This window comes from Hirundo rustica, chromosome 10 (assembly GCF_015227805.2).
Source record: "Hirundo rustica isolate bHirRus1 chromosome 10, bHirRus1.pri.v3, whole genome shotgun sequence".
Classification (NCBI taxonomy): domain Eukaryota; kingdom Metazoa; phylum Chordata; class Aves; order Passeriformes; family Hirundinidae; genus Hirundo; species Hirundo rustica.
In genome coordinates this window covers 16,071,495-16,095,039 of record NC_053459.1, presented here as the reverse complement: position 1 = coordinate 16,095,039, position 23,545 = coordinate 16,071,495, and the positions used below count along the sequence as shown (strand labels likewise).

Genomic DNA, 23,545 nt, shown 5'->3' with positions numbered 1-23,545 from the left:
AGGATGCTCAACATCCAGCTGTGACACTGAGCTCTGGGTGCTGCTGGCTGGGGTCCCACAGCCAAGGCAAGCCCAGGGTAATGGTGATTACTCCCACAACATCAGGATGGGTCTGATCTGTCCCTGGGGCCTGTTCTCCATGGCACTGGCTGTTCCTGAAAGCACACAGGGAGCATCCACACCTGCCAGTCAGGCGCCAGGAAAAGGAAGTAGCCTTGAAGCACCTTTGTAACACTGGCAATTAGTTAATGCTGCCTTAACCAGCCTTGGTCCAGTACCAATATCTGCTCTAGACATGGGGATGGACATCAGGAGCAATGACAATTTGCAGAAACCACTGGGTAATCTTGTCACCCCAAGTGTTCATTACACACACCACGAGCACAACTCAGACCATGGTTTCAAATGAGCAGATCACATGTTAAAAAGTTGCAGCACTCTCCAATGCTCTTGCTTCTACCATCATCCTTGGTACTGCTCAGTTCTGTCCTGTTGCTGCTGTTCTCTGCCATCAGAAAATCCTTTCCCAGGGGCTCACACCTGAGATCTACAGAGGAAGTGAAATAGGGCTGTTTCTACATGAGTAGATGGCTCAAGATTTGGCAGCATCAAACTCCAGAAACTCCACTGCATGCTAGTAAAGTTTTGTTTTTCCACTGCGCTTTTTACTTCATGTCTCTTCTGGATGCTTCTTTTGAAGAGTGAGGGATGGCTTGGAGCATGCAGGACAGCCCTGAAGCAGCAGCACTGGATGTATCTGTGGGAACGAGATGATCCTGGGGAACTTGGTGTTTTGCTGAAAGATCAAGCTCTTACCTATTCCTGATAAAACATGACAGTGCTGGAGAAGACTGGTCCAGCAATCCGGAGAAAACAAAACAAAACAAAGGAAAAAAAAAAATACTAGACTGGGATTTCAGTGTCCAATTTAATTTCAGTGCAAGGAGGAAGCAGAGATTATTGGTTACAAGAAACAGCTCTGTTATTCCAAGCTACATGTAAAACCATGGCTGGCTTCTTACCAAGCACCCCAGAGAGACCAAATTTATTAAGGTCTCCGCAGAACAAGACACCATCCAAAACACCATGGTTACCCAAACTTACAGAACACTGTTGCATAACTTGTGTTTAAAACAGTAGTAAGGCTCTAAAGCAGCCTGGCCTTTGTGATCTGGCTCAGGGAAGCAACCGCAACATCCATACTGAGAGAAGGGTGAGGAAGGGAAGATGAGGGAAGAGACAATGTGGGTGATAAAAAGTAAGTGTTCTACCACTCATAAACCAGAGGATTAACAACTGGCTTCTACCATGTGACTGTTATTTGCTCCTTACAGTTTAAAATCCACAGCAGCCAGCCATGCTCTCACAGCTGTGCACATCCCTGCTGAAAGAGGTCCAAGTGGCAGATTAGTGATCCCCAAAATACCCTACCTCATACCAGTTCTGGCCTCAAGAGAAGCACAGAACCTCTGTCATGACCTTTGGGCAGCCTGACAAAAGACCGTCAAGACAGAAGCTGGAAAGAAGCTGCAGCCTATTCCTACCACGGGGCCACCACGTGCTCTGGAAGCATTACAGCATGCAGAGCTTGTGGCAGCACTTGATGAGTTTCCTCCTTGCATGAGCAGCTCCCCAAGCCTCACATCCTGCTCTGGAGACCTCCCTGCAGCATTGCTGACAGGGCTCTGAGCTGTCCTCTGTTCCCAGCACCACAGGATACAGGCAACTCAGCCCAGCAGCTCCACCCAGAGACAGTGGGTATTAGAGGCAAACCCTGACAGAAAAGCTCCACAGCCACATGACAGCAAGGCCAATTTCTCCAGTGCTGGCTGCAGGACAGGGTGCACCGACCTGCCCTGCTCAGCCACAGGGAGGGCAAGTCCCCTGGGGGAGCCACAGGCCACAAAGCTCGGTGTGTATCACAGACACGACAGCAGGCACAACTTGGACCACAGACTCAAACGAGCATTATGTGTTTAAATAACCTTAAAAAGCTGCAGCATTCTGAAGCTTCTTCCATCCTGCCTCATGGAGCAGAGTGAGCAGGCATGGATTTGTGCATGCACTGCACAAGCCAGGTAACTGTCACACAGGACTGGGGCCCTTCATCTGTCCAGCTGCACACAGTGACACGGGCAGCACACTGCCTGCCTGGCCCTTAGAGCAGCGACTTCACGGCACCAGTGTGAAGGACTCCTGCAGCCCCTAGAGCACAGCAACTGAAACACACACAAACACACAGAGAGCACAGTGCTGAGGGACCATTTGGACAGACACTAAAACGTGTAACACACCACAGACTGGAACAAGGAACTTCTCAAAAGACTACACACATTCATTTCCTACCTGGGCTCTCACACCCCCAAGGAAATGCACGACAGCAAGTGCCCTGAAGCAAAGATTCATTCTCTTCTCTCCAACAGCAACTGAGGGCTCAATTTTAGCTCAGGATTTAGCAGTCTTGTTAAGATTAGCTGGAAAGGCCTTTCCCCTGCAGCCCCTCTATTGTTTGGAGCTGTGAATGCTGAGCACTTTATGGGGTGTGCCACTCTACAGTGCTGCAAGTCCTTCCCGGGTGTAACTCCTGCGTGCCAAGCTGGTACCCCTGCCCAGCACGTCCTCACTGCGACACGCTGGGAAGCTCAGTTAAGAGGCATGCGAGCACTAGAGGGACTGCTGGATAGATTCCTATCGGCTCCAGCCCAGCAGGGATGTTTCTATTTCCTAGAAGCCTCGTGACACCACTGTTTCGTGTGTGCTCTCGAGGTCGTGCTGGTTGAGGAACTGAGGGGTCTTTCATTTGGCAGTGGCACAGATACTGCCTGGGGGTGGGGGGGGATAAGACAGAGGAGCTGAAGGAAAGAAGAGGGTGTTCCTACTTTCCCTCTTGCCTGGAGGTTTGACAAGGGAAAAGAAACCAAAAGCCACTCGAGTGCTATTCTTTGCCCTTTTAACAAATATTTTCTTAAAATATAAAAACCATCTTCACCCTGGAAACCGCTAAAACGTAAACAATAAAAAGGGGATTTAAGGAGGAGAAGGAAGAGGAGGTTTGAATGTGCTTCCAGGCAGCAGCCCTTGCTAAGAGCAACGGGTGCCTCCGAGGCCCTGTGCTCACCATCAGCCCTGTTCCTATGGCTCTCTTGCTCATTTAGAGTTCCCCAGTGGGTCTGGACTTATGGATTCAGCGATTAGCGGTCCGCAGCAAATCCTGGCAAGTAGGTTAATCCTCTTCATCCTCACTGATGTCATAGGTGACTGCAGACTCGTTCCTGGAGCGGTTGGCAGGTGAGGAAGGAGGAGTCTTGGTGGAAAAGGGCCAGCGGAAGGAGGGAGATGGGGAGCGGTCGTGTGTGGGGCTGCTGCTGGGACTCTGCTTTGGGCTGATGGCCTGCAGCATCCGGCCCTTGCCCTCCTTCAGCATGTGTTTCTGGTCAGAGAAGCAGGAGGACAGTTAGCATGGATCACACAGTCACGGAAATGCACACTACTCACAGCCTCTGCAGCATTTTGAGTTGTGTCCCTTCAGAACTTCACGCTATTTAAGAGCAGAAAAAGCCCCAGCATCACTCTGGGCTTTGGAAACTGCACATAGTGTAATCACCACTCATTTTCAAGCACTTCTAACATTAAATGTCTGTGATATTCACCCAACAGTACAGGAAGGCTGGCATAAACAAGTAGCTTGAGGTTCATCTTTGGCCAGTGACAAGTGACCACCATCCTCTTGGCAGCTCAGTGCTCAGCAGGGCATAAACTGGAATTTACAGGCCAGCTTGTGGGACAGGGGAACTTTTCACTCTACAGTGTAACTGGCATTATCTCCTTGGCAATGGTGAGTACTCCCTGAAAACAGGCTGCCCAAGCCTGGGACATCTAGTCTGGAGACTGGCAGCACACTGAGCACTGCAACAAATGCCAAAGCTTTCTTTTGCAGACTCTGTAGAAGCCCTAAAATGTCTGTCAGTGTCTCCAAAATTCCCTTTCCCCTTTTCCCAGAGCAACGCCTTACCAATGCGCCTTCTGGGCCAAACATCTCCAGGAAATTGCCGATGAACTCCCGGGACTTCTCTTCCCACTTCTGAATGAGATCAATACTCTTCTCTTCCACTTTCTGCACAAATTCCTTTGACTTCTCCTCTACATCCTTCACCCTCTTTTTCACCTTATCCACACGTTCCTGGAGGTGATATTTTTTCTCCTGCACAGAGAGTGGTGGATCAGAATACAGCTCACCAGATTTAAGTGGAGACCATCTCTGCTCTGTGTTACTACACTACACTGCAGCCTGAGACTCAGCATCTCCATTAGTCTGGTGACACTTCTCCTTCACTTCCATGACACTTCTTTCCTAGACTATGTGGCAGACACAGTGGGGCTGTGAGACACTCTGTGGCAGGCACTGGCACAGTACACAAAGCAAGACTAAAGCTAGAGATAAGCACTATCTAATAGGAGTGCATGGAAAAGGGAAATATTTGTACAGCACACAGATTAGATTCGAGTGACTTGCTGTAGGTCTCTCTGCATATCACAACAGCACCAGTCCTTCTGCTGGGTGTTTTTAAACAGAGGCAGAGTTATGTGCCAAAGAGAGGCCAAGCAGCCGTTACCTCTCCTGTTTAATTGTTGTTCACAGGCACAGTATCTGAGTGATAAAAAAATGTTTACGACTTTACTTCCAACATCAAAAATGTCTTCTGTCATGTATTCTGTCTGAGGGCTGGAGCTGCTCAGCACAGGATCAGGGCATATCCTTCTCCTACCCAAGCACTGCTGCTCCTGCAGCTCCAGGAAGGGAACACTACAGTGGAAAGAGCATCAGATTTTATCCTAACAAATGATTCTACACTAAGGAGGTGGCTGGGGGAAGAGGAGAGAGATGAGACAGCAGCTGCTGTCAAGAACAACTCACTCTTCACTCAAGAAAACATACATTTTGCCACACACCCTCTCTCCAGCTCTTTCAATAGGTAAGACATTATGAAGACATCTCTGACAAGAGAGCAGCATTAGCAACCCCCCAGTTCCTCTGAGTGGGTCCCTGAGGCCATTTCAGGGTGGAAGTCGAATTTCCCCTCCAAGGACACTGGTTTGGTGCCAGTGCTTAGCTCTGCAGAGAGGCCTCTCACTGGCACATGGCAGGACTGTGCTATCACTAGACAAGTCTCTCTTCACACTTGGCAGGATTCTGGCTCCCGCAGCGTGCGGTGAGCCCCAGATCAACTCACGTTTATGAAGCTGACGTTGAGCTCCTTGGCCGTGTAGCCCCGCTGCAGGTTCCGCCTGGCATAGACGTCGTAGTCCCGCACGATGCGCGTGATGATGTCGGACGTGGAGATGCCTTCGGTCCTCTGGGTTGGTGCAAACATTCCTAAAGTTGGGGAAAAGGACCCAGGACAGCTTGAGCAACACACATGGCAAAAAGCTGCTGCCACCTCTATTAGAAAACAATTTCTCCTATTAAGCGCTCACTTCCTAACTGTTCTCACATCTTTGTCCTTAAATGTACAGTACCAGAGCCATCCTTTCTGGGGTACCTAAGTAAGACCCAAACATGTCAGAACCCTGTCAAAATACCAGGTATTCTAATGAAAAGGTCTTCACTTTAGCTGGTTTAAATATTGACTGCATACAGAATAGTGTGGGAACAACAACAGGACATGGGGTCCTGCATTTTACTGGATGGAAATATAACACTCTTATGGCTGAGTTTGGATAGATATAAAAAAGCTGCACCCCCAGTAAATTTTACAGCTAACAGCTAGAGGTGCCCCTCTGCTAAGTTCATGAGACTCCCCATTTGTGAAATTCTCTAAGCCAAACTGTAGTATGTTTTCAAGAAATTGCTGTTAATTTAATTAAAATAACTAGATTGAAATTAGGAATTAATGCTGGGTCATGCTTGGGCTGGGACATGGAACAGTCCTAGTGTTATGAAGCTGGGCCCAGAGCTGCTTTTCCTATCACCAGAGCCTCCTGGGCAGACCTTGCTCCCAGAGGGGCATAATCTTGCATTACAGGAGAAACTACCGAAGATTTTTGGCAAGAAGCCCTGGAGAATTTGATGGGGACCCACCTGCTTCTTTTATATGCTTATAGACATCATCACTGCCAGCAGAAGAGTAGGGGATGTCATCATGTGCAACAAAGTCGATCTGAAAATTAAAAAAGCAAGTCACCATTTTATTTGGAATGTGCAGATCTCCTGCTGCTGTCGAAAGATGGTAACTTTCAGCTCAACACCTCCACTCAGGGGTGTGAGAGAGAACAGCAAGACACTTCTCTGTTACAACACAGAGTAGTCCCGAGTTGTCAGCGGTAATTGCCTGTGAATTGTAAGCACACGACTGAGAAGAAAAAGGCTGGGCATAAGGACACAGCTGCTTTAAGCTCCACAGAGAAATGGCTTGTTAATGGCAACAACGGTAAACTAAGCAAGCTCCCCTGGAGACTCCTTCACCTCCCAAAGCTGTTCAACAGATGTTAAGAGATTCCTTTCACTTTATCTCACCAACTGATAAAAGGCTTTCAAGACAGCTTGTCTGGTCTCCTGCAGCAGGGAGGCTGATGTGTATCTAAGCTGCTCCTGCAGGGAGTTGGAGCAGACACCCCCCGAAATCGCTTCCAACCCACGTAATCCTCTCCCTACTGCATTTCACACCTATCTGTAACCAGCACCAACTTCTCCTGAAACGGTGAGAACCCTCTCAGGCTTTTTCACTATGTCACAATCTCTACCTTATTTTAACATTACATGCCAGCTCAGCAAATGCTTCTACACTCCCAAGAAACCCAGTTCATTCTATATTTAAGGAGCTTCAACAGAAACAGTTTGCTCAGACAGAGGTCACCCCCAAGGATGAATTCTTGCTGTAAACAGAGAGAGGCTAATTGAAATTCCAAACAGATCAGATGTCACAAATTACCCTGTGCTCTGCCAGGAACTCGGGTGTGAGGGTCCAGGGCGCATTTCTCACCACCTCATCCACATAGCGGCAGTGCTGCACAGCATCGTAGCGCTCGTTTTCGTTCATTACCGTGAAACCCTTGAAGTTGTGGGTCAGCTCATCGCTGCAGACTGGAGAAAAAGACAGAGAACACTGAGTCTGAGGCAGTGAGTCTGAGGCACTTACCCCAATGATTTACAGTGAAAGGACCTTGTCCACACCCTGCTGAACCAGGCAATGCCAGCAGCTGACTGAGGATGGTGTTTCAAACCCAGCTCTTTCAGCCACAAAATATCAGGAACAGGGAGTGCTGCAGGGCACTAAACTCCTGAGCAATTCTGGGGCCTATAACACTTATTAAGAAAACCAGCCGACATGGAAAACCACTCTTCCATAAGAAATGGCACCTGGGGGTTCTGCTGGGCAGAAAGCTACGTTTAAAGCAATGGATATCTCAGGCTTGGAATCTGAAAAAAACTTATTGCCCAAAATCCTGATTTCATAAAATGCCATACCACAATCTAGTTCTTGGAAAGTTACATTAAAACAAAAGGGGAGTTAAAGGAAATCAAGCTTAATTATTATGTTCTATGAGAAAGTAAATTAACAACTCTTTACAATCTGCAATCTAAGATATTGAGGAAGGAGTTCTATTTGATTATCAGACTCAGAAGTAAACAAGGCATTACCAGTCTCACTGGTATTGGATGTATTTATGTTCTAGCCAAACAGATGATAAGGACTGGGGGAGATTGTTCCCTGCTTGGAGCTAATGTTCTCTTGGGATGTGGCCTCTTGTCTCCGTCCTGGTGCAAAGGGAGCAGTTCACTCCTCCTCACCAGTCTCCTAGGGGCACAGAATGTGGTCACACTCCTTGCTACTTTAACATGTTAATAGCTTGACCTGAGGTTATTTTCCTGTTTGTTGTAGTGTTTGTGTACATGGGGATGCCTTTCAGCCTTTAAGATTTCTAAGCTCAGAGCAGTTTGTGGGTTGGAGCAACTGTTACAGCTCTCTGTCCCTTCCCCTTTGGACACTACTGTAGCACACAAGGCAGCACACCACTGTTAAAATGCTCTCAGCAATGACTGAAACTGTGCTAAGGAAACAAACCACCCAAGGATGTTATAATTGTTCTGTGGCAGGGTCAGAATTTAATTTTGCTTCACAAAGACACTGGGGGTTGAGAAAACTAGTTAAGTTCTCATGCTTCAGCAGCATTATGCAGCCTGACCAGGGGTCAGCTCCTGATGGACAACATGCACAGCCTGATGTGTCCTTAGCGTGGGGGAAGGGAGGAGCAGAGGCACTGCCTGCACAGAGGCCCAGGCACTGCAGCAGCCACAAGAGGGGTATCTTTTTTCTGTTACATTCTTGAAGGAGCCTGGCTGAAACACCTCTGCTAGATCCCTTCAGGCACTCAGCAGGACATTCCTGGCATCATCCAAAAACTTATGACCTAACAGATAAAATGGGAACTTCTGTTTGGAGAAGGAAGGCCTCACTGACTTCCAGGTGTCCCAACACATGCCCAAGAAACTACTGTGATCTACATGCTCCCACGTGATCTGTTTGGCACTATGCAGTCTCCAGCAGGAAACTGCAGCTGGGGAGTGACTCGCAGGGCAATACAGGTGAATGAAGCAGCCATGGAGGGACTCATACTTCAGCTGTCTCATTTATGAGTCAAAAGTAGATGCTCAATTATCCCTAACATATTTTGATACTCAGATATGCAACTCACCTGTACCTGTCACAAAATAGAGGGGTCAAATTAAAACAGCATGATCAAAGATCTTTTTCTTAAGCACTCATTTGGTACAGGGTATCTTTCTGCAGACACATCCAACCCTTAACTTTTTGCAGTAAGACTCCAGCAACATTTGGGACAAATGTCTGCAGTGAGAGTCACTGAGACCACAAAGACAAAACCCCTGTAGGCACAACCACAGACAGAGCTAAACCGTACTCCTGCAGCAGCCAAAGTCAACAAGGTCACTCCTTACCTCCAACAATGAGGTATGTGTTTGGGAAGAGGTTCTTCGCTTGCATCAAGGCCCGGGCATGTCCAGAATGGAACAAGTCAAATATTCCATCGGCATAAACTCTGACAGGGCGATCCACTGTGCCAAAGGGACAGAGAGACAGCTGTGAATATGCCTTTCTGGAGAAGCAGCTGCTGCTCATGCTCACATTTGAGAACCTTCTGAAAGTCATGGAGGTGTTACAGAATGCAGCACCATAATCAGGACAGAACTGTGAAGATAAATGCCTGGCTCTCTGCCTTCCCATGTGGAAACAAATGCCTCTGAGCACAGAGCTGAAATACAAGCACATTTAAAGGCAGACTGAAAGCCTACCATGCATCACCCAAACAAGGTGAAGGGGAGAGCAAGGGAAAAGCAAACCCGGAACATTTCCCTTCTATGGAAATTCAAATGCAGAATTAACTTTTTGCACAACAGTGAGATACCAGAGGGGAACTGGCCCAAATGTTTCACAGGAGCCTGATTTCCTCCTGCCTGCCAGGATGGCATCTCAAGACCTTTACAGCATCCCCCTCTGCAGCCTGCTGTCAGTCTGGTCGAGGGAGCAGCATCATCAGCTCCTCCAGACACATGCAGTGTATGGCTTTATTCAAACACAGCTGAGCTGCTCCAAGAAAAGCAGACACAATTCTGCTGAATCACTGGCATTATGAGCTAAACCCATAGATAATAATAATAATAATAATAATAATAATAATAATAACAACAACAACAACAACAACGAACAAAACTTCCCTCAGGCCACCTCTGCCAGGAGAAATTGTAGCTCATTTCTTTGAGGTCAGAGGTATAGTGAGATAGTCTAGCACTGCAGTGTAGTAGTGGGAGGCTTCTGGTCTTGGGACCACACAGGACCACAGTCCTCTTGCTGCTGCTAACCAAAAGCCACAGTCTCTGTGTGTGACACACTTGGTAACAGCCTGCTGCTCTCTTAGCTCAGTTCAGACAGACTCAGAGGAGCAGTGAGCAGAGGCACACCAAAGCTGCAGTGAAGACAGGCCAGAGAGAGACCCAACAGCAAGCTGAGACCCCACAGCTCTGGGCAGAGCCCTGGAGGTACCCAGAGGCAGAGCCTGGCAGGCAGCAAGAAGAGGAGTTGATGCAAAGGTCAGGGTTGTTAAGTTCAAGCTAAGCAGTGGAGTCAGCTTGAGGACAGCCTCATACAATAATTTTTTAGTTGGTTCTAAGACCTCAATCTGAAGAGTTAGGATTTGGAGATCTCCAAGGATTTGGAGATTTGTGACTGCAAAAGCTTTCTGTATTCCAGAAGAGGGCTGGTCCTAGCAGACCTTTATGAATGCGCATTCTGGAAAGTGGCTGGGACATCCTTATCTTTCCTCTGTACCTGCAGCAGCTACAGTTCCTCAGCACAGACACAAAGAGCATTAAGGCAGAGTGCACTTTATTTTAGTCCTGGCAGGTAGGAGAGCCACCACTGTTGAAACCAGAGACCTTTGTGCAGACTCTGGAGATTTTCAGCTGGGAACTTAATGCAGACTCTGATATACAATGGATTTTCAGAACCACTGGCAGGAAACCACAGCCAGGTCTCAATCTGAGCTGGCTCATCTCTCAGCAGCAGTCAGGAAGATAGAAGTGCAGCATTTTTATTGTCTCTGTAGCCACAACAGAGGGGACAGGTAATATAGCACACTCTGCACACTCTGTTTGGCAGGAGAGGGCTGTCATCCTTCAGGAGTCTGTTGTGCCTCTGCCTCCCCTTTGAACTTGCAAAGAGAACAGTGTTTATCCCAGCCTGGTTTAGAGAATAAAAGGACTCATTCTTGTTGTGGGGCTGGCCTGTGGTGTTTAATGACACTGACTTTAATTCAAATCCAGGCTAGAATGGGACATTCTGGACACAGATATAAATTGGTTTTACTTGCCCGTTTCAAGTTTCAGAAAATATGACTTTTAAAGTGCTTAACTCTAAGCTACCTTAAAGTAGTACAGAAAGTGTGCAGTTCTCTGGCCGTGAGTGGCTCAGCTAGAGTTTAAAACAAGTATCTGTAGTTTCCTCACACATACAAAACATACAAACTTGAATTTCAGGTGTACCGATGGGCCAAATTTCCCATGGGAACAGTTATCTAATCACCAAAGCACACAGTCATTGGCTGTAAACCCAGTCCAACACACAAGGTTGGTTTGGTCTCAGAGATATCTCAATCATACCCACACCCCCGCAAACCCCAAATTTATACAATCCCCTTCCAGTCTGTGTTCTTACTTACAAGGGGTCCCTCTCATGGCTTCTTCATATGTCACTCTGATGTATGGCTTGCTGTAGTCAATCTCCACTTCATCTGAGAACGGGGCTGGTTCCCTCAGTCCCTAAACAGCCAGGAAAGTTTCACTGTGAGAGTGCAAAAGTGAGGGCAGTTCATAGTGGCCGCACTGCCATCACAACCCATGATAGACAGTCACCAGGTGACTCACTGTGCCTCTGCACAATTCAGACATCTGGACTAAAAGACTAATTAGTGTAAAACCTCAAAACAGCCTTGCAGGCTGATTAGCTTGAGTTTAGAGAGGAAGAGAGAGTGAAAAGAAGAGTTTAGAAGACAGTATTTATACTGGACCAAGAAAATCAGAGGGTCAGAGCTGCAGCTGCTACACCCAGACTTTTGACAACCAGCAGTTCAGAGCAGCATAAGCTGAGCTTTAAACCTCACCGTCACAGCTCCAGCTGTGCCCACTGTGACAAAGCCACCACTCTGCTGTGCCTGAGTGTTGTGCTGTGATGTACAAACTGTAACAGCTCCTTGATTTGAATGAATGAACAAGCAGAAGAGCAATACCAACTGTGGCACTAACTCCCAGGGAATGTGTGTGTTGTCACCATTTCTGATCCATACAAAATGACCTTGACGTGTGGCAGAATAACTCAAACTGCTGCAAGAAAACCCCTCTAGCCTGCTAGCTCGACCACAGCAGTACATTTAATCAACAGCTGAAGTCCAGGCATCATTTCTGGTCTGCTCTGAATGGAAATGAAACATCTGCCCTTTCCATTACAAAACAAACAGCTCAATTTCCTTCTAGCTGGAAGGTGTAAGGCTGCAATGGACATCTTGTTCCTGAGTCAGAACACTAGGAAACAAGCTTGCAAATCATGACAATAATACCTCCAAGCTGAAAAAGGCTAATCTGCAGTTTCCTCTCTGGCTTCCTGTCCCACTGCAGAATTCTGGCACTCCAGCACGACTGCAACCAGAAAAACCACTGCTATTCTGGCCAGTGTCATTCCTTATTAGAGTGCTTATAGTGAAATGCACAGGAAAACAACCACTGACCACTACATCCAAACAAACTGCTACTGCTGAACATCTCCTTTGAGTTACAGAGGGCTCCACATTTCACACGGCACCTCCTCTACCAGGATCCTTACTGTCAGATAAGGCCTGCAGGTCTCTCCTCTCATCACTGCCATTGTCTAGGACTTCCCTATAAAACCAGATTCTTGGCAGTTTAGTTGGCACATGAAGTTTACCTGATATGAAGTTAGGAATAAAAGCACAAAAAAGCCGTATCAAAATTATCAGAGGAACACAGAGACATGTCCTCAAAAGGTCCTGCCAGAGTCTTGCCCTTCCCCTGCAGGACCAGTGAGGGTCAAAACTCAACCCGATGTGTACAATACAACAGCTTATGTGTCAGCAGGTTTGTTACCACCATCTGCTGCTGAGCCCAGCTGCTTCAGGGGAACATTCTGCCAACAGCTGCTTAGCTGGGATTGGAGAAAGCTTCAAGGTAATCTCACAGTTAGGCAACACTATTACTCTTGCTATAATAAATAAAACTTTTGCAAAAGGAAGTAAAATAGATATCTTTCATCAAGAGAACTGTGTTTGCCCTGTGGCTGAAAAAACAGGCAGGAAGCTTAGAAAGTGGCTAGATATTACTTGTCCTGTGCTGTTCACAGATGCTTTATTTTTAACAGAGGACAGACAGCAACTCGAAAAGCAAGTGACTATCACAGAATAATAAATAACCTGCACACTTCTCTTTCCTTACTGAAATACACAGGCTCTTTAAGAGGGACAGGGTGGATTTTGGCAACAGTGAGGGACATAAAGGTTCTGGGGAATGTCACACGACAGCTCAAGCCTCCATCCCCAGTGCCTGCCTCCCCAGTTCTCACTGCTGGTGCTGCTCTTACTTCATTACCACTGACAATGTTCTGTGACAGGGCTGAAGCCCTCCTGAAGAGCAAAATGTTGCCATCGAGGAGGAAAGTTGCAACACACCACCACGTTTTGCCAAGAACCATGACCCTGGTATGACGTGGCAGGGATGGTAGCTGGCTTTTGACAGAGATAAGAAAAGAACAACTAGAGCACAGGTGATGCTCAGGACAGCTCCAGGAAGAGGGCAGAGAAGAACTATAAAAAGCCAATTGTTGCAATATTGTAGCAAGGACAAGTTAAGACAGCCCTTTTCAGTGGCATTACCTGGATCAGACCCCCTTCAGAAAAGAACCCACTGGCTTTAGCTAGTTAAAGCCATACCAGGGTTGATCTAGAAAATAAATCCTTTCAGTTGTTTGTTATGGTTTTTTTCTGGATACTCCCAAAGTATCAGCAACATAAATGTGGTCTCTCCCCAGACCAAGAAAATGGAATGAACAGTGATTTTCCCAGGGCATCAGAGTGTGGATTCAACAGATCACTTCTGCAGGTGCTTATAGGCTTCAGACCCTCCTGCACTTGTTATGTGCTTCTCCAGAGTATTTCTTGCTCCCAGTGGGTCACTTAAATCCCACCTGTGAGAAACGCCTACTTCCCCATGGCTCTCTAAATGCGCCTCTTTGGCTCAGCTTAAGTGACAAGCCGGACACACCACAAAAGCAGCTTAGCAATGCTTGCCTCAGACCTATATTAAGCCCACGTTGTAAGTATGTTATTAGTATGAACAAAGAAACATCCCCAACTGGATTTGCAAGAAGGAGAGCTACTGTCATTTCCTTCTTATCCCCTGCCCTTCCCTTGTTTTCTCTGTCCACAGATAAACCACCACCTGTATCTTCCTGCTGTTACAGCGCAGTGTCCTCATCTCACAGGCTCCCAAAATTCTTATCTCTGCTTACTTACGAGTGAGCGTCGGGACATTTTTGGAGGGATTCCATCCAGCTCTGTTGCCCCATTAGGGCCTGATCCATCTTTTCTTCTCTTTCGGGAATTCAGCCTGGAGGAGGTCGGCGGCTCCATCTTGCCAAGCACGTCCAGGAAGAACTGGAACAAAATGAAGGAGAGGGAAAAAAGAAAAAAAAAAAAAGGAAAGAGATATTTCTCAGTTCTTCCAAAACAGAATCAGTCAACAGCAGGCACAGTGTACAGAAGGTCAGTGCAAAGACACAGCCACCTCACAAGGGGCTTAGCCAGTTGTATTTGGCATCAGCTGCCAAGGCTTGACAAACAGTGCCTGGTGGGAATACTGAATCATTTAATGCAACCCAGAGCTGCTCTGCAGAGAGAAAGTGTGCAGCAGTCAGCTGGCTGGAGAGACATTGAAACAAGAGTTGCAATCCAAATTATAAATCATTATTATGAGGTTAATAATGCTATTTTCACATCTAAAAGGCAACCTAAGGACTATGGCATGCCCAGTTCACACTCAGCTCTCATCCAGCTCTCATTTGGATTCTTTACACTCTCCAGGGCAGCTCAGCTGGTGGGTGTGCTGCATCCCTGTACAGTCCTGAAGAGAGGAAGGAAGGTCTATGCAGGATAAAGGTGAGGGAAGGGCTCATAATTTAAGTGAGTTTTAACAGGCTTGCTGTTTGCTTTGTCATTTGTGTAAGACCAAGCTGCAGCTCCCCAGTGGGGACATGCCCCCAGGGATGGCTGCCACCCTGTTCACCTCCTGTGCCACGTCCCCACTGCAGTGGTGACTCAGCAGATGGTGAAGCAGCTGCTGACACCACATTAGGCCACACTTACTTCTGGCACTTTATGTACCAGTTTGCAATTAGTGGTGGTGCAGCTGAACTGCTTCTCTGATGAACAGATGGACACACCACCAATTTGGGACAGAAACTGTGACAGTTATAAGGAAGGAAGTTATCTGTGCTTTGGGTTGGAGTCATTGTACCTTTCCAAAAGGGCCTGCTTCACACACCTGAAGCAAAAATAGGGATTTATAGGAAGGCTGACAGTGAATATTCCCTTTCCAGCTGCTGCAGGAGTTAGAAATGGGTGCTAGATTTGCAAAAACTAAAAAGCAGCATTATCCCTCTTGTTGACTTGAAGCGTGCACCTCTCCCGTGCAGCACATGGCACTTCTGGCCTGCTGTTCCCCAGAGCAGCATGACCCCTCCTCCCATCCCAGCAACGATCCTTAACGATCCTCAGGTGCGTGCCTCAACTCCCTCATAATAAGAGTGGTGTGGAATTTAAAACGTCTCCCCACCCACATGGAGTGGGTGTGCTGGAATGTTAGGTGGGGCAAGTGCAAGGTGTGACAAAGAGCAGATGCCCCTCTGAACACCGCCTTTTTCCACAGCAGAGGGGCTCTGCTGAGTGTTCTACTCGGGATGAGCTGGGACTGTCCTCGCTAAGGGCCACTGGCAAAGCTCTGCTGTTTGGCAGCCAAGAGGGGTGTGCCTCGTGAAAGAGCTGCTAAGTAGCAGATTTAGTGATGGGACTTACTCAAGCACACATGACTCAAGGTTAAGGAATGCTCCACAGTAACAAGTCAAACGCAGTTTAAGGAGACGCAAATATCTCTCCCTCATCACTGAGCATCAGCATGATGATACCTTATGGACAGTTTTAGGGTCAGACACAGCTGAACTGGTTTGGGGCTACATACATATAAGTATCCCTGGCTGCTCTGCTAGAGCTGCCACAATGCACTAAGAACAAGGAAAGAGAGTCTTAGGTCAGTAGGGAGCCAAAAAAATACTGTTTAGAAGATAAAAGTGAGAGTGAAGAGCAGCCACAAGGACATTCCAGAACTGTGTGACCCATCTAGCATTCACTCCATAGTGCCTGTGAGTCAAGCTCGCCGTTTCCCCCATTCCAGTAATTAAACTTCTGTTTCCTGAGAATAAACATATGGGAGGGTGCAAACATAACCTCAGGCAAAAAAAGTTTGGAACCCTTAGGTCCAAGTCTTCAAACATTTAAGCAAATATTTAACTTTCAGGTGAGATCTGTGCTATAAATGCAGCAGCTTCCACAGAGTGCTGCTGTGAAAACACAGGGTGTGACACAAGTAATTCTTACATTTTGCAACGTGTCATCTTGCAAGCACACTCTGCATCAGTCATTTACCACCGGGGTCCTAGCAGAACCCATGAAGTTAAAAAAAAGCAGCAAGCATCTGTCTCTGGTTCAAGTAACCCCAGAATTCATGGAAACACTGGGAGGAAACAGCAGCCAATTTCCTTGTTATTTGGTTAAAATAATTTCACTGTGCTTCAAGTCATCTGTTGGTCTCTGACCACTTTCTTTCCTTCCCTTGGGAGAGAATTAAAAGGTCTGTTAATGTGCTGAATGCAGACATTCTGAACCACTGCTCAGCAAAACACCAAACGCAGAGGCTTTGGCGCTGAAGCACAGACAGCAGCCCCACACACAGCCAGGTGATGCTCTTCCCACATCAGCGTGGCCCATCAGAACAACCAGACTGCACCGCACACAAGTGCAGTCTGCTGAATTATCAGCAGCCCCTTGCTGCTGGGTGCAGATCTCACGGCCAGCCAAAGAACTGCAGGTCACAGTACAGGGCAGCATTGTCCCAGCTCAGGAGAAAACTCCAACAGCTTCTTCCAGCTCCTCCCACACCCAAGCAGCTGCACTCCTCCACCCTAACTTTTCCATTTCTCAGGGTATACATAGTTAACCAATGGCAAACAACAGCTTAAGCGAATGGATTCCAACTTGAGAGATTCTATTATTCGCTGTGCATTAAATCAGCACCAGTGGTGCTGAGATAGCAGCAGCTCTACCCAAGGTACCAAGTGAGAAACCAGCTTCAAGGGTGGGATAAATACGCTCTGTCTGCTCTGACCTTACAGGTGAGATGTTGCTGAAGTAGCCTCTGCAGAGTCCGGACAGCTGGGCTGGGCACCTCATGAGTAACACAGCTCTGTTAATTACGCACATTAATGCAGAAATGAAACAATAATTTTACCGCTATTCAGAACTTTAAAACCTCTGTCCTGTGGCTAGTGTATTTCTGGGAAGTCATCCCATCACCAGGCTTGTCTTCATAAAGAATTGGGAACACGCCACACCATACTGCAATAAACCTACTAACCTCAGAATGCTTCATTTTGACCCAAGTGACTAAAATAACATCCCAAACAATTATTTAACAACAGTGGGATCCAGCGTCTGTAGCTGAGTTTAACACATGAGGACACAGCTTTGCTTCCCCTAATGTATAAAACACTGCCAGTTCTAAAATTAATTACATTTGCAGCAGATGGGGAAGACGAAAGAGAAGATAACTCTCAAAGCTCATTCTGAACACTCCAAGATAGAAACCAAGCATAACCAGAAGAAAAAGCCTTGCTGTAAAATATTAACATTGTTCTATTTTAAGGTGTCATCCTACTGCATTATTGAGTTCATGGCTGAATATCAGAAACTGCTCAAAAGGAGCAAAGCTGGAAGCGCCCTGCTTGGAAAAGCCTTGGGCATACCCCCGTCTCTGCACCACTATATAAAACACTCAGGGTTTTTCTTCTCAAACTTATTTATTTGGTGCAGTCTGTATCAAAGAAGGGCCTTGCATCACCTGCCAGCTAACTCACCAAGAGAGAGACCTGCACGGGCTCTGTGAGGAGCAGTTGACTGCCAGATGGGGAAAGAGCTGCTTTTCCTGTCAGGGAATCACTGAATCCTGCTGAAAGAGAGCCACTTCTGGGACGGGTAAAAGGACAAGGATTGATTACTAGAAAGGAAAAAAATATATAGGCATGGAAGGAATTTAAGACTTCTCCCTTAGTGTCAGGTAACTACACCATCATCAGAGCTGGAATATAACCACAACACCAAAGTTCACACCTCTGGCAGGTGGAAGAGGTCAGAATAGGCCCAGGAAATCTTACTGCTTAGCCAAACCTTTACCTACACTGTCTGCATCTTTATGGACCAGTGCTGCTGTTTTTTAGTCTTGGTGGTGTCAGAGAACTCCAGCATCACACTACACAGCTCAGATCTTTCTGCACCCTAGAAACACTGATGCCATGAGGACCTAGTCCATCTGCCTTTTTTTAATGTCCTGAAGAACTGCTTGGAGAATATCAACTGCAAACTTACATCAGTAGCAGGATTTCTGCAACTTCTGCTGCTTTTCACTTGCAGATTTACCTGTGAAGCAAAACAAATGCTGCTACTTAAACTGAAAACAAGCTTGCTGCAACAACTCAGTAAATGCTCCAGCCCAAGGCTGCTGCAATTCCCACTAGGGACCCAAAGTACAAGACTGGCAGCTGGACCAGCGAGGCCCCGGGACACCCACAGCTTCCTGGGTGGCACCGCCTGCTCCACGGCTGTCCTATCGCCCCTCTGAACTTGGGAGGTGTTGGCACAGTCAGATGTGACTGTCATGTGCTGCTTTGCCTACAAGATCATTGCACTTTACAGGAACAAGATATTTCTCTTCTGCTGACTCATCTGCAGGCAACACTACTAAACTTTGCACTCTGCCAGCTGTCTGCAGAGAATTGCCTTGACACATGGACAGCATGTAAGCAAGAGCCTCAGGGAAAAGAGAGAAGTCCTGTCACTTCAGATAAGTCACTTGCCAGGCTATGACGTACCAAAGTGACCCTACATTCCTCTGCATTCCTTGACCATAGATCGAAGAGAATCCTTTTCCCCCTGTTCTCCTGCATCTGCAACCCCAGTCTCCAGTTAACCTCACTTGTGTGGATCCCTGTGGAGATCTGTGGAGACACAGAGACCTGGGAGAAGTTAATGACAGAAGACTCATCATGGATGTCTCTTTTATCAGTGCTTAAAAAACTTCCCCAATCTCCAAGGCAACTTCATGCCCAGCCCAGGCTTGCCAAGCCCAGCTCTGTCCCAGTGTCCAGACTCTGAGCATCTGCCTGGAAACAGAGTGCTGCTGGCTGTGACCCAGCCTGCTCACCTCCAGACAGACAGACTGTGACACTCCCCACAGTCAGCATCTGCTCTACCTGGATGGTCAAGCCCTTGAGCCCCTTACAAAGGTTACTGCAGGATCTGGCACAGCCCTGTCCACTTTTAAAACACAGACTGTTTCAGCAACTTTGGATCACGATCAACAAAAGCAGTTGTCCCACAGTGTGTTTCAAGCCACAAAAACATATAATAGAGATTCCTGTTCAGCCAGTGCCAAACATTGGTCCAAGAGCATCCACACCTTTGCTATATCTGCTAAAAGCACCCCCCAGGCCTTGCATCCCCTGCTGCTCCAGGAAGGCAGGAAACATTTTCTCAAGCAGAAGCTGAGCATGCACAGGCTCTGGTACCCATGTCCTGCAGGCAATGGAAAGGTGCTGCTTCTCACCAACAAAGTCCCAAACGGCTTAAGATAACTCTGCCTAACCACAACTGAAAACAGCTCAGTGCAATCACCTACATAGTGTTGCTAAGTAATGCACACACAAAAAAGAGAAACTGCTGTCAAGACCTCTGTGAATTCACAGCCCTTCTGAGTACACCGTAACCTCCAGGCACTGAGTGTCTCGACACGTGACAGCCTCTGCCGGGTGAGTCAAACAGCAGAAACAGGGTTTATGCAGAATAACAGAAAAGATACTGTCAGGGACAATAAAGTGTGAGAATAGGTGGCCATCCTGACCTGACTTCTGCACTGTTTCCTTTTCAGAGATCAGCAACAGAGCTTTTTGAAACTGTATATGTAAACCTCCTTTAGCAGGTTTACACCCCAATACCAATTCCTTACTGCAACAGTTATTGTTTGTGGCCCTCGGCACTGATTTCAAGAGTGTTACAACCCAGACCCTGCAGCGAGAAACTTCAAAATCAGGAATTTTAATAATTGTGTATATACAGCAAATTTCTTTGGGAACTAACGTGTGGGTGTTTGTCATCTGAATTTCAAACCCAAACAGAGTGGCTGTCCTCAGACCCCAGAGTCCTGCAGCTGGAAACCCAATATTACCTATTTCTGACCACCCTAAGCTTTGCCAGGGTCCTGGCGCAGCAGCATCACAGGGTGGGGACAGAGAGGGCACCTGCAGCATCCTGCACCTCCCTCCACAGCGAGTGAGGTCTACAGAGGAGCATCACAGCTCTCTCTCTCTCTCTGAGGACTTTTAAGTCCAATTACAAAACCATTAATCAGTGCAGCCAGGACTTCGGTGGACACAAAAAGCGGGTTAGAGAGGACGTGCCTACGCAACAGCTGGGTCACACCTCCCCTGGGCGCAGCCAGGGCCACCTCCTCGCTGTCCTCCCTAGGCCTGGACTGTGTCCCCTGGGTGGGGGGATGTCCCCCGGAGCCCCACGCTCCATGCACTGAAGGTGCATTACAAAAGTTTCCCGCTGACCTGCCTCTGTCTTCTGTCAGCTGCCAGTCCTGCCATCTGCGAGGATCACGCCCGAGCCCCGGCCTCTGCCCAAGCCCCCACAAAGGGGACGCGGCACATCACGACCACCCCAGCAGACACTGCCCTCTTGCCCAAAGCCAGCGCTCCCGACCGGCCAGCACCTCCCGAAGCTCCCAGCCTGTGCCGCGGCCAGCACGCCGGGAGAGGGGCCCGGGGAGGGAGCCCTGACCGGCTCCGCAGGGGGAGCGTGCGGTGCCCTCATGTGCCGCCGGTCTAAACCCACTCGACAGCCTCCGGTCCCGTGACAGGCGCCGCTCCGCTCCCTGCGCCCTGCACCCACAGCCCCTCAGTGCCAGCGCCCCGCTCCCGCCGGACGCCCCCCTACCAGCGCACCGCCGCCGCTCCGCAGCCCGGCCCGGTGAGTGCGGCCCCGGCCCCGCCGCCGCTCCCGGCCCCGCCCCGCTCCCGCCGACGCCAGCGGGGCGCGGGCGGAGCCGCTGCGTGTCCGCCCGGAACCACGGGAAGGGACCGGCCCGCCGCGGGGAAGCCGCGTCCCGGGAATCCGCGCCTGCAACCTCCGTTCCGGCTCGCGACGGTCCTGCCCCGCGAGGATCGTCACGAAATGTCCTGAGCTGGAAGGGACTCACAAGGGTCATCGAGTCCAACTCCTGGCCCTGCACAGCACCATCCCCGAGACTCACACCGAGTGTCTGAGAGCCTTATCCAAACGGTTTTTGAGCTCTGCCAGGCTTGGTGCCATAACCACTTCCCTGGGGAGCCTGGTCAGTGCCCAACCACTCTCTGGGGAAAGAACCTTTTCCTGATATCCAACCTAAACCCCCACGACACAGCTTCAGGCCATTCCCTTGGGTCCTGTCACTGGTCACCACAGAGAAGAGATCAGTGCCTGCCCCTCTGCTTCCCGTCGTGACGAGGTGAGAGTGTGATGAAGTCTCTCCTCCGGCCATCCAATGTATGGATGTATCGGTGTAAACTCCAGAGGTTCTGGAGGGAAGGAGCTGCCCTGCATGTCCACACCGACGTGCAGTGCTTCAGCAGTGGCTCAATCGTTCTCCAGGGAACATACAGCATCCCTTACCCGTCCCACGCCACAGCCAAGGGTGGTGAGGCTGAGTGATTATGGACTTAAATCTCCCCTGCTTTGTACAACACGTTTGCAAAAAAGCCATTAAACCCCTCCAAAACGGAGCAAGTGCAAGGTGAAACACTGTGATTTAACAGCCATGACTTTATAAAAGCTTCAAAAGGTCATATGTACCATCTCCTGGAACATGTTATGTGGAGGGTTTTGCTGTTCCCCAAAAGTCACACTCCCAGGTTGTGCACAAACTGAGCAGCGCTGTCACATCTCTCTGCAGGTTCCTTAATGGGTGACAGCCACAGGCAGCAACAAAGCAATCAGGGAAATCACCTTCTATTTACCACCAGAGGAAAAGGAGAGGAAGACTCATAATCAAAATATTTCAAGCTAATATAATAGAGAATCAGCAGTGTGTTGCCTCCAGCACTGTAACTGAAAGAGGGATTCTAGAATATGCATCGTGATTTTTTTACTTCCCCAGTGTCCTGGTTTGGAAAGACAGGTGTCTGCTAAGTAAGGCAGGAGCCTCCCTTGAAATGCAGAATGTAAACCCCCTCCCTCCGAATTATTATAATTTTGAAATTAAGGGGCTCTTAGGCAAAGATATGGGAATAGGAATAACAGTTCTTTACTAGGAAAATTAAAAATGTAGTAGTACAAAAAAAGCAAACAAAAAAAGAAAACACTCACAGTCAGAATATAATTTGACACTGTTGGTCAGGGTACTGGTAGCAGTCCAATTAAGTACTCCTGGAGTGACAGATGTGGTTCTGTTAGAGCAGAGATGATCCTGTAGAAGGGATCCTGTTGTTTTCTCTGAAGGTCCAGTGGTGGTGAGATGGATCCACTCTTCCTCTGAGAATCCAGTGACTGCCCTGGTTTTCTGACTCAGATTTTTATCCAGGCAGGAATGCTTGGCTCCTCCCCCTGGGTGAAGCATCTCACAATGGGATGATGTAATTTTATCTGTCATGCAGTGAGACTCAATGGCCCCGTAACAGAAGATATCTCCCTGGGCGGAGGATGGGTTGTGGAAGAGATAAAGAACACTGCCCCACTTGGTTTTAATGGCCAGCCCATTAACAGAAGATTCCCCCCTGGAGTTATGAGGGATGGGTCACTGAAGAGATAAAGAACACTGCTCCACCTGGTTTTAACAGATTGTGATAGAACTTTTGGTTACATCTTGCATTGCAGCCTAAGACACCCAGCTTCCAAGATCTGCACGGGGAGGGTGTGTTCTGCTGAAACAGTTGGTGAGGGTGGGATTCAGGGTTCACCTCAACCCACTTCGGCACTCTAAAAGCCATTCATCCCACTGGAATAGCTCAGCTGTGCTTGCTCTGTCAGCAGGGAGAGAACAGGCATCACTGCAGAGCATCCCATCTTCCAGTGGGCACACAAAGATGTACTCTGTTGGCACCCACTCTCTCTGGAACCCACCTGCTCCTCTAACTTTTGGGGAGATGAGAAGCTTTAGTACTCCTCTGCAGATCTACGGCAGCCTTTCCGAGGCTGGAGTCCTAGCAAAGTTGGAGTCCAAACGTCCACCCTCATATTCCAAAACAGTTACAGAGAGATTGAGAAATCACTGCAGTATCTGCTGAAGAGCCTGAAGAGGAATGATCACTCACAGCATCCAGGAGCGCCAAATTGCACTAAACCAAGGAGCAGTTACTGCAGGGAGGAGTTCTGGCAGTCACGGGGTGTGTGGGTTGCTGGCCTGACCTAATGTCCTAAATACCTCGACTTTCCATCAATTAATACCATCTCATGTGACACAGCTGGGATTCATAGCCCAATTGTTGTGGGAGTCATAGGAACAAATCTGAAAAACCGAATCAGAAATCAGCTTTACGGATTAATTTACAAAGAATTGTAAAAATGCCCACCTGAGAAATGCAGACAAGCTATCCAGGACAGTGCATCT

The 23,545-nt window shown here is 48.1% G+C and overlaps 1 protein-coding gene across 4 annotated transcripts; it reads right to left on the bottom strand.

Annotated features, from left to right (window-relative positions):
- Nucleotides 1-909: 909 nt before the first annotated feature.
- On the bottom strand, nucleotides 910-22,435 carry PCYT1A (phosphate cytidylyltransferase 1A, choline). 4 transcript variants are annotated; one of them, XM_040074506.1, is made up of 10 exons: nucleotides 20,899-20,955; nucleotides 18,271-18,321; nucleotides 14,092-14,232; nucleotides 11,233-11,332; nucleotides 8,957-9,073; nucleotides 6,930-7,081; nucleotides 6,080-6,158; nucleotides 5,232-5,374; nucleotides 4,013-4,201; nucleotides 910-3,430 (listed from the first exon to the last, which is right to left on the bottom strand). In XM_040074506.1, the coding sequence occupies exons 3-10, from the start codon at nucleotides 14,206-14,208 to the stop codon at nucleotides 3,224-3,226; spliced, it is 1,104 nt and encodes a 367-aa protein (XP_039930440.1). In that variant the 5' UTR covers nucleotides 14,209-14,232; nucleotides 18,271-18,321; nucleotides 20,899-20,955; the 3' UTR covers nucleotides 910-3,223. The 4 variants fall into 4 exon arrangements, with proteins under 4 accessions (XP_039930440.1, XP_039930442.1, XP_039930439.1 ...); XM_040074508.2 differs by lacking the exons at nucleotides 18,271-18,321; nucleotides 20,899-20,955 and adding an exon at nucleotides 22,306-22,435; XM_040074505.2 differs by lacking the exon at nucleotides 18,271-18,321 and having other exon boundaries at nucleotides 20,899-20,960.
- Nucleotides 22,436-23,545: the final 1,110 nt, after the last annotated feature.

Coding starts and splice junctions, on each gene's coding strand:
- PCYT1A (XM_040074508.2), bottom strand. CDS start 14,208: ATGGAGCCGCCGACCTCCTCCAGGCTGAATTCCCGAAAGAGAAGAAAA. Junction 7,082..8,956: donor CACATACCTCATTGTTGGAG/GTAAGGAGTGAC, acceptor CTTTTTCTCCAG/TCTGCAGCGATGAGCTGACC. Junction 3,431..4,012: donor TTGGCCCAGAAGGCGCATTG/GTAAGGCGTTGC, acceptor TTCTCTGACCAG/AAACACATGCTGAAGGAGGG.